At 46.0% G+C, this 15,834-nt stretch overlaps 1 protein-coding gene across 2 annotated transcripts in view; it reads right to left on the bottom strand.

The window, feature by feature from the left end:
* LOC126195265 (juvenile hormone epoxide hydrolase 1-like) overlaps positions 1 to 15,834 on the bottom strand; it is a 63,472-nt gene that overhangs the window by 25,079 nt on the left and 22,559 nt on the right. For both annotated transcript variants that reach the window (XM_049933796.1, XM_049933804.1), the window contains exon 3: positions 5,101 to 5,645. In XM_049933796.1, coding sequence (XP_049789753.1) covers positions 5,101 to 5,645 — 545 coding nt within the window. The remainder of the gene's footprint in view (positions 1 to 5,100; positions 5,646 to 15,834) is intronic.

Genomic DNA, 15,834 nt, shown 5'->3' with positions numbered 1-15,834 from the left:
AGTGCAGCAGCTCGTCGTGGCATGGGCCCAACAAGTCGCTGGAAGTCCCCCATGCAGGAATACTGAGCCTTGCTGCCTCTATAGTTGTTCATAATTGCACAAGTGTTGCCGATGCAAGATTTTATACACTAACTGACCTCTCGATTGTATCCCATATGTATTCGATAGTATTCGTCGGCCGATCTACATCTACATCCATATTCTGCAAGCCACCTAATGGTGTGTGGTGGAGGGTACCTTGAGTACCTCTATCGGTTCTCCCTTCTATTCCAGTCTCGTATTGTTCGTGGAAAGAAAGATTGGCGTATGCCTCTGTCTGGACTCTAATCTCTCTGATTTTATCCTCATGGTCTTTTCGCGAGATACACGTAGGAGGGAGCAATATACTGCTTGACTCCTCGGTGAAGGTATGTTCTCGAAACTTCAACAAAAGCCCGTACCTAGCTACTGAGCGTCTCTCCTGCAGAGTCTTCCACTGGAGTTTATCTGTCATCTCCGTAACGCTCTTGCGATTACTAAATAATACTGTAACGAAGCGCGCTGCTCTCCATTGGATCTTCTCTATCTCTTCTATCAACCCTATCTGGTACGGATCCCACACCGGTGAGCAGTATCCCAGCAGTGGGCGAACAAGTGTACTGTAACCTACTTCCTTTGTTTTAGGACTGCGTTTCCTTAGGATTCTTCCAATGAATCTCAATCTGGCATCTGCTTTACCGACGATTAATTTTATATGGTCATTCCATTTTAAATCACTCCTAATGCCTACTCCCAGATAATTTATGGAATTAACTGCTTCCAGTTACTGACCTGCTATATTGTAGCTAAATGATAAAGGATCTTTCTTTCTATGTATTCGCAGCACATTACAGTTGTCTACATTGAGATTCAATTGCCATTCCCTGCACCATGCGTCAATTCGTTGCAGATCCTCCTGCATTTCAGTACAATTTTCCATTGTTACAACCTCTCGATATACTATAGCAACATCCACAAAAAGCCTCAGTGAACTTCCGATATTATTCACAAGGTCATTTATGTATATTGTGAATAGTAACGGTCCTACGACACTCCCCTGCGGCGTATGTGAAATCACTCTTACTTCGGAAGACTTCTCTCCATTGAGAATGACATGCAGCGTTCTGTTATCTACGAACTCTTCAATCCAGTCACACAGTTGTTCTGATAGTCCATATGCTCTTACTTTGTTCATTAAACGACTGTGGGGAACTGTATCGAACGCCTTGCGGAAGTCAAGAAACACGGCATCTACCTGGGAACCCGTGTCCATGCCCCTCTGAGTTTCGTGAACGAATAGCACGAGTCGGGTTTCACACGATCGTCTTTTTCGAAACCCATGCTGATTCCTACAGAGTAGATTTCTAGTCTCCAGAAAAGTCATTATAGTCGAACATATCGTCGTGTTCCACAATTCTACAACTGATCGACGTTAGAGATATAGGTCTATAGTTCTGCACATCTGTTCGACGTTCCTTCTTGAAAACGGGGATGACCTGTTCCCTCTTCCAATCTTTTGGAACGCTAGGCTCTTCTAGAAACCTACGGTACACCGTTGCAATAAGGGGGGCAAGTTCCTTCGCGTACTCTGTGTAAAATCGAACTCGTATCCCATCCGGTCCAGCGGCCTTTCCTCTTTTGAGCGATTTTAATTGTTTCTCTATCCCTCTGCCATCTATTTCGATATCTACCATTTTGTCATCTGTGCGACAATCTAGATAAGGAACTACAGTGCAGTCTTCATCTGTGAAACAGCTTTGGAAAAAGACATTTAGTATTTCGTCCTTTGGTCTGTCATCCTCCGTTTCAGTACCATTTTGGTCACAGAGTGTCTGGACATTTTGTTTTGATCCACCTACCGCTTTGACATAAGACCAAAATTTCTTAGGATTTTCTGCCAAGTCAGTACACTGAACTTCACTTTCGAATTCATTGAACGCCTCTCGCATAGCCCTCCCTCACACTACATTTCGCTTCGTGTAATTTTTGTTTGTCTGCAAGGCTTTGGCTATGTTTATGTTTGCTGTGAAGTTCCCTATGCTTCCTTATCAGTTTTCTAACTCGGTTGTTGTACCACGGTGGCTCTTTTCCATCTCTCACGATCTTGCTTGGCACATACTCATCTAATGCATATTGTACGATGTTTTTGAACTTTGTCCACTGATTCTCAACACTATCTGTACTTGAGTTAAACTTTTGTGTTGAGCCGTCAAGCACTCTGAAATCTGCTTTTTGTCACTTTTGCCAAACAGAAAAATCTTCCTATCTTTTTAATATTTCTATTCACTGCTTAAATCATCGATGCAGTAACCGCTTTATGATCGCTGATTCCTTGTTCTAAGTTAACTGTTTCAAATAGTTCGGGTCTGTTTGTCACCAGAAGGTCTAATATGTTATCGCCACGAGTCGGTTCTCTGTTTAACTGCTCAAGGTAGTTTTCAGATAATGCACTTAAAAAAATTTCATTGGATTCTTTGTCCCTGCCACCCATTATAAATGTTTGAGTCTCCCAGTCTATATCTGGTAAATTAAAATCACCAACCAGAACTATAACATGGTCGGGAAATCTACTCGAAATATTTTCCAAATTTTCCTTCAGGTGCTCTGCCACAACAGGTGCTGAATCAGGGGGTCTATAGAGACATCCAATTACCATGTTTGAGCCTACTTTAACCGTGACCTTAACCCAAATAATTTCACATTTCGGATCTCCGTCAATTTCCTTCGATACTGTTGCACTTTTTATCGCTATAAACACGCCTATCCCTTCACTGTCCAGCCTGTCTCTGCGGTATACATTCCAATCTGAGTTTAGAATTTCATTACTGTTTACATCTGGTTTCAGCCAACTTTCCGTCCCTAGTACTATTGTGACCGTTTATTAATGAGAGCAGTTCTGGGACCTTTCTATAGACGCTCCTGCAATTTACTATTACCACATTAATATTGTTATTCCCTGTTGCGTTTGCCTACTTCTACCTTGTCGCGTCACAGGAGGCGTCTTGTCGGGCCTAGGGAGGGAATTCTCTAACCTAAAAAACCCCCATGTGCACTCCACACGTACTCCGCTACCCTTGTAGCCGCTTTCGGCGTGTAGTGCACGCCTGACCTATTCAGGGGGACCCTACATTTCTCCACCCGATAGCGGAGGTCGAGAAATTTGCACCCCAGATCTCTGCAGAATCGTCTGAGCCTCTGGTTTAAGCCTTCCACTCGGCTCCAAACCAGAGAACCGCGATCGGATCTGCAAACGATACTACAAATAGTTAGCTCAGATTCCACCCCGCGAGCGAGGCATTCTGCCTTCACCAACTCCGCCAACCGCCTGTATGAACTGAGGATGACCTCTGAACCCAGACGGCAGGAGTCATTGGTGCCGATATGAGCAACATTTTGCAGTCAGGTGCACCCAGTGCTCTCTATCGCTGCCGGCAGGGCCTCCTCCACATCTCGGATGAGACCCCCCGGCAAGCAGACAGAGTGAACGCTGGCCTTCTTCCCCGACCTTTCCGCTATTTCCCTAAGGGGCTCCATCACCCGCCTACATTGGAGCTCCCGATCACTAATAAACTCCTCCCCCTGTGTGCCTGCTCGGACTTTGCTGAAGGAGCGGCCCCATGTCCAGTCACAGGCAGAGTGGGCGATGCCACACGGCCAGCTTCCACATTGACCCTCCGCCTCGTGCGACGCGAACGCCGCTGAACCCGCCACTCCCGTTAGGTAGAGGGTGGCCCAATCGCGCCCGGTACCCGCGAAGATGTTTCGACAGCAGGTACCGTGGTTGAAGTATGTAACACCTGGGGTGTGCCATGCGACGCACCAGTCTCCCCACTGCCGCTACACTCCGAGGCAGAAGCCTGAAGACGGCTGACCGCGGCCATCAGCACGTTCAGCGAACAGTGGCCAGCTCCTTCTGCGTCCGTACGCAGCAGTCACACATCCTATCTATCCTAAGAAATCAACAATTTACTGTAGAGAGCTAATCAACTTTTAACTAGACTGCTAATTCACTAAAGGCGGCTGATAGCTGACTAAACTATGGTTGCTAGACACTTATTGGCAACAGTGAAAATAAGCACTACCTGTCACCTGGGTGGTTAGTTAGTTAGAATTGTCCAGAATGTTCTTCAAACCAATCGTGAACTATTGCAGCCCGGTGACATGACATCGGTGTTTCAGAACATGAAGTCCACGAATGACTGCAAATGGTCTTTAAGTATTAGAACTTAACAATTTCCACTGAATGGTTGATGCAGTTGGACCAGACGATCCAATCCATTCCATGCACACACAGCCCACGCCATTATGCAGCCACCACCAGATTGCACAGTGCCTTGTTGTCCACCAGGGTCCATGGCGTCGTGAGGTCTGCGCCATACTCGAACCCTACCATCAGCTCTTACCAACTGAAATCAGGACTCGTCTGAGCAGGCCACGGTTTTCCAGTCGTCTAGCATCCAGCAGATATGGTAATGAACCCAGGAGAGGCGCTGCAGGCGATGTCGTGCTGTTAACAAAGGCACTCGCGTCGCTCGTCTGCTGCCGCAGCCCACTAATGCCAAATTTCGCCGCACTGTCCTAATGGATACGCTCGTCGCACGTCCCACGTTGATTTGTGCGTTTATTTCGAGCAGTGTTGCTTGTCTATTAGCAGTGACAACTCTACGTAAACACCGCTACTTAAGTGAAGGGCGTCGGCAACTGCGTTGTCTGTGGTGAGAGATAATGCCTCAAATTAGGTATTCTCGGCACACTCTTGTCTCTGTGGATCTCGGAATACTGAATTCCCTAATGATTTCCGGAACGGAATGTCCCATGTGTCTAGCTCCAACTACAATTCCGCGGTCAAAGTCTGTTAATTCCCGTCGTGTGGCCACAACCACGTTAGAAATCTTTTCACGTGAATCATCCGAGCATAAATGACAGCTCCGGCAACTCACTCCCATTTCACACGTTGTGTACGCGATACTAACGCCAGCTACATATGTGCATATCGCTATCCAATGACTTTTGTCACCTCATTTTGTAGTCAGAAACTTAATACGAGTATTATTGGAAATGTACAGAATGTATGTTAAGTACCTGTCGGGGTAAAGCGTCGCCATGTGAGTGCCAATGACGGAACCCCAGTCGCCGCCCTGGACGTAGAACTTCGTGAATCCCAGGCGCTCCATGAAGTCTTTCATGACGACCGCCACCTGCGCGGCGCCCAGGCCAGGCTTCTGGGCGCCCTGCGAGAAGCCGTATCCCGGCAGCGAGGGCGCCACCACCTCGAAGACAAAGTTCTGCCCCTCTCGCGGCGTGGTGAGCAGCGGGATGACGGAGTAGAACTCCCGCACGGAGCCCGGCCAGCCGTGCAGCAGCAGCAACGGCACGATGTCCACACCCTTCGGCACGTTTGCCGGCTTGACGCGCAGGAAGTGCAGCTCCAGCCCGTCCACCGTCGTCTTGTACTGCGGGAACTTGTTCAGGAACTTCTCGCGCTCGCGCCAGTCGTACTTGGTGCGCCAGAACTCCAGCACTTCCTCCAAGTACTTAGAGTTGAAGCCGTACTCGAAGCCAATTCCCTCCAGTGGTGGCGTTAGCTTTGGAGTCGATTTGAGGCGTTGATGCAAGTCTCGGATAACCTTCAACATTTTAAATGGTTCATCAGGCGCAAAGCCGAAGGCAGCAGAGAGGCTAAAATCGAACTGTGCTCTAATACCCGATGCAATACCTGTCAGATTCTATACAGTATTTTCCCCTCGTTAGCCCCTCTTTTAACCGTAAGATGCAAAAAATTTTTACCAAGTAGCTGAAGGAATCCACAGCTCGCATTTGTCTACAAGAAGGTTAGCAGAAGTGCCCATAAAACTACTGTCTAATATCTTTGATATCCGTCTGTTGCAGATCCTTAGAACATACACTACGTGAAAAAAAAGTGAAGTACCCAGAACACACGGTTGGATGTCAAGAGCAACTTCGTTAACGTGCACGCTGTCAACATGTATGTGAATGGATAAAGTTGTAGTTCTATGTGACAAGTGACAAGTAGAGTGCTTTAGTGGTGTTCACATTTAGTTTTGTTACCAGGCCTGGGGCATGAACAGCTTCAGCTGTTCAGTGATCATTTCAAAGAACACGGAGATGTCGTGTTCTTGTGTGAGACAGCGTTATAAGCGTCCGGCCCCCAGTATCTGAGTGGTTAGCGCGACATAATGTCAATCCTAAGGGCCTGGGTTCGATTCCCGGCTGGGTCGGAGATTTTCTCCCGCTCAGCACTGGGTGTTGTGTTGTCCTAATCATCATCATTTCATCCCCATCGACGCGCAAATCGCCGAAGTGGCGTCAAATCGAGAGACTTGCACCCGGCGAACGGTCTACCCGACAGGAGGCCCTAGTCACACGACATTTACGTTTAGCGTTATAAGCACCTGATGGAATCTGAAATGGGCCTCATTGTGGGTCTCCATTTGGCCTCCTGGTCGAATCGTGACATATCCAGATCTGTGGAGAATTTGGATTTGACAGTGGCCTGATGTTGGACTGCACGGCAGCCATACTTGTGGTCAACGTTCCGGTCGACCGCGTCTGATGACCACAATGGGAGGATTGCTGTATTATGTACCAAGCACGTCGCAACCTTTTCGCATCTGTGCAAGTAATGGTCTCCCTGCGATTATATGTCACCCTGCATCATTGGCCAGAGACAAGCAGCAGTCATCCTGCATCACTGGTCAGTACCATAACATGCGTAAGACGCCGATAAAACCACAATAAAAATCGCTGGGTTTCGAAGGGTGCCGTGCCTGGGAAGCATAGACTCCTGACGAATGGCGTCAGATTGTGTTCAGAAATGAGTCGCGGTTCTCCACTAGGCTAGATGACCATCGTCGGTTAGTATGGAGATGCACAGTGGTGCTACTGATGCCACTGGGTCTGCTTCCAGGTCAAGGCTGGTAGTGACTGAGGGAACTTTGACGGTACAACAGGAAATCACGTGCATGCTGCATCCTCATTGTGCTGTGTATAAGGCGAAAATATCGTGGTCCCTTTTTTCAATAACACAGTTACTTCTTCACACTTGGCATGTGTTTGTATGCGAGACGTCTACGGACGTTAAAGTAACCTCTGCCGTGCCACAGCGGAGTGTTATGGGACAATTGCTTTTCACAATATACACTCCTGGAAATGGAAAAAAGAACACATTGACACCGGTGTGTCAGACCCACCATACTTGCTCCGGACACTGCGAGAGGGCTGTACAAGCAATGATCACACGCACGGCACAGCGGACACACCAGGAACCGCGGTGTTGGCCGTCGAATGGCGCTAGCTGCGCAGCATTTGTGCACCGCCGCCGTCAGTGTCAGCCAGTTTGCCGTGGCATACGGAGCTCCATCGCAGTCTTTAACACTGGTAGCATGCCGCGACAGCGTGGACGTGAACCGTATGTGCAGTTGACGGACTTTGAGCGAGGGCGTATAGTGGGCATGCGGGAGGCCGGGTGGACGTACCGCCGAATTGCTCAACACGTGGGGCGTGAGGTCTCCACAGTACATCGATGTTGTCGCCAGTGGTAGGCGGAAGGTGCACGTGCCCGTCGACCTGGGACCGGACCGCAGCGACGCACGGATGCACGCCAAGACCGTAGGATCCTACGCAGTGCCGTAGGGGACCGCACCGCCACTTCCCAGCAAATTAGGGACACTGTTGCTCCTGGGGTATCGGCGAGGACCATTCGCAACCGTCTCCATGAAGCTGGGCTACGGTCCCGCACACCGTTAGGCCGTCTTCCGCTCACGCCCCAACATCGTGCAGCCCGCCTCCAGTGGTGTCGCGACAGGCGTGAATGGAGGGACGAATGGAGACGTGTCGTCTTCAGCGATGAGAGTCGCTTCTGCCTTGGTGCCAATGATGGTCGTATGCGTGTTTGGCGCCGTGCAGGTGAGCGCCACAATCAGGACTGCATACGACCGAGGCACACAGGGCCAACACCCGGCATCATGGTGTGGGGAGCGATCTCCTACACTGGCCGTACACCACTGGTGATCGTCGAGAGGACACTGAATAGCGCACGGTACATCCAAACCGTCATAGAACCCATCGTTCTACCATTCCTAGACCGGCAAGGGAACTTGCTGTTCCAACAGGACAATGCACGTCCGCATGTATCCCGTGCCACCCAACGTGCTCTAGAAGGTGTAAGTCAACTACCCTGGCCAGCAAGATCTCCGGATCTGTCCCCCATTGAGCATGTTTGGGACTGGATGAAGCGTCGTCTCACGCGGTCTGCACGTCCAGCACGAACGCTGGTCCAACTGAGGCGCCAGGTGGAAATGGCATGGCAAGCCGTTCCACAGGACTACATCCAGCATCTCTACGATCGTCTCCATGGGAGAATAGCAGCCTGCATTGCTGCGAAAGGTGGATATACACTGTACTAGTGGCGACATTGTGCATGCTCTGTTGCCTGTGTCTATGTGCCTGTGGTTCTGTCAGTGTGATCATGTGATGTATCTGACCCCAGGAATGTGTCAATAAAGTTTCCCCTTCGTGGGACAATGAATTCACGGTGTTCTTATTTCAATTTCCAGGAGTGTACATAAATGACCTAGTAGATATTGTCGGAAGTTCCATGCGGCTTTTCGCGGAAGATGCTGTAGTATACAGAGAGGTTGCAGCATTAGAAAATTGCAGCGAAATGCAGGAAGATCTGCAGCGGATAGGCACTTGGTGCAGGGATTGGCAACTGACCCTTAACATAGACAAATGTATTGCGAATACATAGAAATAAGGATCCTTTATTGTATGATTATATGATAGTGGAACAAACACTGGTAGCAGTTACGTCTGTAAAATATCTGGGAGTATGCGTACGGAACGATTTGTAGTGGAATGATCATATAAAATTAATTGTTGGTAAGACGGGTGGCAGGTTGAGATTCATTGGGAGAGTCTTTAGAAAATGTAGTCCATCAACAAAGGAGGTGGCTTACAAAACACTCGTTCGACCTATACTTGAGTATTGCTCATCAGTGTGGGATCCGTACCAGGTCGGGTTGACAGATCCAAGGAAGAGCGGCGCGTTTCGTCACAGGGTAATTTGATAAGCGTGATAGCGTTACGGAGATGTTTAGCAAACTCAAGTGGCAGACTGCAAGAGAGGCGCTCTGCTTCGCGGTGTAGCTTGCTGTCCAGGTTTCGAGAGGGTGCGTTTCTGGATTAGGTATCGAATATATTGCTTCCCCCTACTTATATCTCCCGAGGAGATCACGAATGTAAAATCAGAGAGATTCGAGAGCGCACGGAAGCTTTCCGGCAGTCGTTCTTCCCGCGAACCATACGCGACTGTAACAGGAAAGGGAGGTAATGACAGTGGCACGTAAAGTGCCCTCCGCCACACACCGTTGGGTGGCTTGCGGAGTGTAAACGTTGATGCAGATGTAGAACTATCTGCTTGATGTTAAGGTACTCCTGTAACCACCAAAATCTCCAGGTCTGTCCCAATAGAACATGCATGGGACCAGCTCAAACGTCAACTCCGTCCCAGGCAAGGGTCCAGGATACCAAGGACCAGTTACACCAGTAGTGAGCCATCTTGCCTCAGGCTGTGATACAACGGCTCTATGACACCCTTCACAACCGAATCAGTGCATGCATCCAGGCCGCGGAGGATGCAATGACATACTGATGAGTGGGCTCGTATTGCCAACTTCTTTCTAAATTTGACTCGATATTATCGTCACTGAAATAACATCCTATACACTCTCAACCGGTGATGTTTCATTTCGTTTCCTTCCCCCTTCCACTTTCTGTAAGGCATTATATTATGAGTATCTCCAACAGAATGATTCCCACGCCAACCATCATAGAATTTAAAAAAAACTGTCGCGTGATAACCCAACTCTCACTTTCCTCGAATGACATCGTGAAAGTTAAGGAACTAGACTTATCACTAATATTGTTCATTGAAATTAATACAATTATAAAAATTCTACGATACAAAAGCTCATATGATGTTGGTGGACTTTCAAACAGAATCCAGAAAACTGTTCTAACTTAATAAGTAATGTCCTTAGTGATATGTGGAATGCATCAATGACGCAGGGAATTTTTCCAGACATATTAAAATATGCAGTTGTTAAACTTCTTTTCTAAAAAAGGCTGACAAGAAACACTTAAATAATTACAACGAATTTCCTTACTGACATCTTTTCCAAAATATTCGAAGAAGTAATGCACAGTACTCAAGAGTAGCGTAACATTTAAGTATAAACAATTTACTTAGCATATAACAGTTTGGATTTCAGAAGGGTTGCTCGACTGAGAATACTATTTACACATTCACTCATAAAATATTACGAGCCTTAAATAATAAAATATCACCAGTTGGTATTTTTGTGATATTTCTAAGGCATTTGATTGTGTGGGCCCTGTTACATACACTCTCCAAAACTCAACTTTTATAGCACTGGTGGCTTTACACATAATTGATTTGAAACCTACTTAACAAGCAGAGTGAAAAAAGTTGTGCTGAATATTTCGAACAATAAGGATAAAAGCTGAAGTAAGGAATTAAAATTTGTGACCAACCCAGGTCTCTTGCTTATTAGGCAGATGTGCTATCGACTACTCCATCCTGGCATCCTGGCTAATAGACCTAACACAAACTTCAGTTAACATCTCAGCAAAACAAGCAGAAATTTTGATTAATTTCTTCAGCTTCTATTCTTAACTAAGATAATGTCGAGACTCATTATGCCTCCAAGAAAATATAAGTGCGACAGATAAATTCAAACAATGTTGGAAGGGCAGAAAATTTTGGTTACTGGGGAGAAATCAAAATGAGAGTCCCATAAAGCTCAATTTTGGGTCCACTCGAGTCACATCCAGAAGGTAAGTTTCCCGATGTTGTTTCCTTTAAAGTAGACGTATTTAGCCGGGAAACTAGAAAATAGTGCATGCACAACAGCTCTGTGACGTGACACTTAAATGCCGGCCGAAAAGGTGCCAGTACTGCGACACCAGAGCCCCAAAATGGTGTCTCTTATTCGTTCTCCCGCCGCCAACGAGGTTCGGCCAGTGATAAGGTTCTTTAACGCACAAAGCATAGCGCCATCCAAATTCATCTGTTGGTTCTACGGGAAGAACATCATGCTCAAACAGTTGGTGCGTCGCTGGTGTAAGCTTTTTCCTAAGGTCGTCAAAGTATCCGTGATAAACGGCGCAGAGGGCGACCGTCCCTCATCAGTGATCTCGTTGAGCTGGCGCGGCAGCGTATCCTGCAGTAGCGTCGCTTCATGATTACGAAGCTTAGCAGCCATTTTCCGCAGATATCACGATCTTTCTCGCATGAAATTGTCGGTAACCACCTGCTGCTCAAGAAATTGTCTGCCATTTGCGTGCCGAAAACCTGACACCCGAGCACAAAACGAAACGCTTTGGAGCAGCACTGACATTTCTGCAGCGGCATCGTGATGGCGACGACGAGTTCCTCGACAGGATCGTCACGGTCAATGAGACGTGGATTTCTCACTTGACCCCGGAAAACAAGCGGACGATTCTCACATGCTCTTTCGATTCACAGGCGGCAGACTTCTACGACACAGGAATGCAGAAATTGATTGCACGATATCACGTGGCGCAGTTCTTTCGAAGACTATGGAAGAGAATAGCTGAAACACTGCTTTCGTGTAACTAAGTGGCCGTTGTTTAAAAAAAAAAATACGGAAACTTAATTTCTGGATGCTCACACACACACACACACACACACACACACACACATATATATATATATATATATATATATATATATATATATATATATATATATGGTGCATCCAGAAAGTAAGTTTCCGTAATTTTTTTAAACAACGACAACTTAGTTACACGAAAACAGTGTTTCAGCTATTCTCTTCCATAGTCATCGAAAGAACTGAGACACTTGTCATATCGTGCAATCAACTTATGTATTCCAGTGTTCAAATGGTTCAAATGGCTCTGAGCACTATGCGACTTAACTTCTAAGGTCATCAGTCGCCTAGAACTTAGAACTAATTAAACCTAACTAACCTAAGGACATCACACACATCCATGCCCGAGGCAGGATTCGAACCTGCGACCGTAGCGGTCACGCGGTTCCAGACTAAAGCGCCTTTAACCGCACGGCCACACCGGCCGGCTATTCCAGTGTCGTAGAAGTCTGCCGCCTGTGAATCGATATATATATATATATATATATATATATATATATATATATATATATATATATGTGTGTGTGTGTGTGTGTGTGTGTGTATTATCTTCCACTTAACATTCAATAAGTAGAATTGGTACTTTGCACAGACGATACTAGTTTCATAGTAAATGTCATTAGAGGGTAAGCAACAGAATAGATAGTTAAAGATGTTTTTCAAAGACTTTTAAGTAGTTCTCTGAAACTAGGTTCTCCATAAATTTTGAAACGACACGCTGTATTCAGTTCTGTACAATAAATAGTCATATCAACAATTGATGTAGCACGTGAATATAAGCCAGTAAACAGAGCAGGATGGTCCAAACATTTTGTTTGTGTACAATGATGAGAACATGGACTGGAAGAACCACGTTACCGAGCTTCTCAAAACAATTAAGTTCAGCTGCTTTTGGTCTTCGTATAATTGCCAGTCTTGGAAACAAACGAATCCACCTCCTGAGATATTTTGCATATTTCCACTCAATAATGTCTTATGGAGTAATTTTCGGAGGTAACTCATCATTTAGAAGGAAAGTATTTCTTGCACAAAATTGAGCAGTAAGAATAATGTATCTTCAACCATGGCTGTCACGTACGTACGCCTTCAAAGAGTTGGGCATTTTAACAGCACCGTCACAGAACATATATTCGCTAATGAAATTCGTCATGAATAATTCATCACAATTTGAGAAAAGTAGTGGTACGTGTACGCTAGAGGAAAAAAAACTTTTATTGGCATTATTAAAGTAGTCAGTGACACGGAAAGGAGTTCAGTATGCAGCAACAAAAATGTTTGACCATTAGTCCAACATAAAATGTCTGACAGGTATCAAAGCAGGTTTTAAATCTATCCTAGAATCATTTCTTGTGAACAAGTCCTTCTATTCCATGGACGAATTTACGTTTAGAAAGTGGTAGGCTGTAAAACTAAAGATAAAAATAATCAATAGTTTAAATTGTCTTTCCATGAAGAGGGCTAAAAAATGAATTCATTAATGTTAACACTAACTATGAGTACATATACCGTAAACTGACTCGTACCACATCATTCCTATAAAATAATCGTTAAAGTGATCTGTGGAGCAGGTAAGTAACTAATTACGGATCAAGGCAGTCATTGATATTCAGCATTTCTTAACTTCGAAAAACCACTTTGAGCCGTGGAAAGAATTGTTGTTTTGAAGAGCGCGCCGCAGCGCGTTGTGTGAAGCAGTCGCCCTCCGTTTCTGGGGTTGGCGCCGCTGTGGCAGTCGCAGCTTTGGTGTCTCCCTCTGGTGGAAAAGGGGAAAGGTTGCCTGTTCATGTGCATTTACGGGGCGCTATAAGCTCGCCAGTGGCAGTTGGTCAGTGGGAGTGAGTCTGGGTCAGTCACTCTTTCGCATTTGTGCGGCAGTTAGTGTCTGTCTGTCGTTCGGAGTGCTAGTATGTCTGTCGTTTGGATCAAACTTTAAAGCCGGCAGAATAAGAGTGTTCCCACTCCGCCAGTAACAGAACTCAGCTAGTGGTCGCCCGGTCGGGGCTGAGTTCGCGCATCTGAGTCTGCGCGTTAGGCCGCCAGTCTGCTCGAGTTGCTCGGGCAACGGTCATTGGTCGGTTGGACGGTCGCTCACTGAGACACAAGACACTTGTCCGCCTTAAGCGTCGGCGCATGTGAGGTCGCCACTTGAGTCTGGTGGGCCGCGCCGTATAGCGAGGGGTAGTGCCTTCGCGGCAGACACGAGAGCGACAGGAGTGAAGCCACGACATCGGTCTGGCCGGTGCGAGCTGCGACGCCGTGAGAAGGGAGATCGGCGCGCGTTCCTGCGTCCGTTGAAGCGGCTGGCAGCGAACGGTTCGGGAGAGCGTTTTGGGGGGTGATGCGCCAGGTCTTCGCCAGAAATCGCAGTTTATTAGAAGTTAAGTGATTGGAGATATGTTGTTTCATTTACTTGTTACATTCTACTTGTTTTCTTGGTGAGGTCACCAGCCGCATTGTTTTGGGGTCGTCCCACCATTTTTCCATTTGCCCACCCGCGGGAAGGTGGTTATTTATGAATTGGGTGGTCCGTTTTTCCCTTGTGGTGTAGGGGCGGGTTAGAGCAACCTGCGCTTCGGGTTGTTCTGTAATCTCCCTGTCAATCTTCCATACGTTAATAGCTGCCTCTGTCATGTTTGTCGGTCTCGGTGTTAACGAATTCATTGCTTGAACTGTAACGGCCAAATTCCTGAAATATGTTTTTATCTTGCCTATCATCTTGAGAGGCGGTATAGATGTAATGTAGAGCATGTTTGGCTAACCTTGAATATTTTATGTAAGACTGCATTTCAAGGGTTTTTATTTAAATGGTTATTTTAGTATATAAAGTTGCCACCCATCCACCGTAAGATTTTTTTTTTTTTAATCAAGTTGCACCTTCGGTGCAAGGGCTAGTAGAAATCCTTGGGTAACAGAAGAGATATTGAATTTAATTGATGAAAGGAGAATATATAAAAATGCAATAAATGAAGCAGGCAAAAAGGAATACAAACGTCTCAAAAATGAGATCGACAGGAAGTGCAAAATAGCTAAGCAGGGATGGCTTGAGGACAAATGCAAGGATGTAGAGGCTTATCTCACTAGGGGTAAGATAGATACTGCCTACAGGAAAATTAAAGAGACCTTTGGAGAAAAGAGAACCACTTGTATGAATATCAAGAGCTCAGATGGAAACCCAGTTCTAAGAAAAGAAGGGAAAGCAGAAAGGTGGAAGGAGTATATAGAGGGTCTATATAAGGGCGACGTACTTGAGGACAATATTATGGAAATGGAAGAGAATGTAGATGAAGACGAAATGGGAGATATAATACTGCGTGAAGAGTTTGACAGAGCACTGAAAGACTTGAGTCGAAACAAGGCCCCGGGAGTAGACAACATTCCATTAGAACTACTGACGGCCTCGGGAGAGCCAGTCCTGACAAAACTCTACCATCTGGTGAGCAAGATGTATGAGACAGGCGAAATACCTCAGATTTCAAGAAGAATATAATAATTCCAATCCCAAAGAAAGCAGGTGTTGACAGATGTGAAAATTACCGAACTATCAGTTTAATAAGCCACAACTGCAAAATACTAACGCGAATTCTTTACAGACGAATGGAAAAACTAGTAGAAGCCAACCTTGGGGAAGATCAGTTTGGATTCCGTAGAAATATTGGAACACGTGAGGCAATACTAACCTTACGACTTATCTTAGAAGAAAGATTAAGGAAAGGCAAACCTACGTTTCTAGCATTTGTAGACTTAGAGAAAGCTTTTGACAACGTTAACTGGAATACTCTCTTTCAAATTCTAAAGGTGGCAGGGGTAAAATACAGGGAGCGAAAGACTATTTACAATTTGTACAGAAAGCAAATGGCAGTTATAAAAGTCGAGGGATATGAAAGGGAAGCAGCGTTTGGGAAGGGAGTGAGACAGGGTTATAGCCTCTCCCCGATGTTATTCAATCTGTATATTGAGCAAGCAGTAAAGGAAACAAAAGAAAAATTCGGAGTAGGAGTTAAAATCCATGGAGAAGAAATAAAAACTTTGAGGTTCGCCGATGACATTGTAATTCTGTCAGAGACAGCAAAGGACTTGGAAG

The sequence above is a fragment of the Schistocerca nitens genome, chromosome 1 (assembly GCF_023898315.1).
Source record: "Schistocerca nitens isolate TAMUIC-IGC-003100 chromosome 1, iqSchNite1.1, whole genome shotgun sequence".
In the NCBI taxonomy this organism is placed as follows: Eukaryota; Metazoa; Arthropoda; class Insecta; order Orthoptera; family Acrididae; genus Schistocerca; species Schistocerca nitens.
This window is presented reverse-complemented; position numbering and strand designations above follow the sequence as displayed.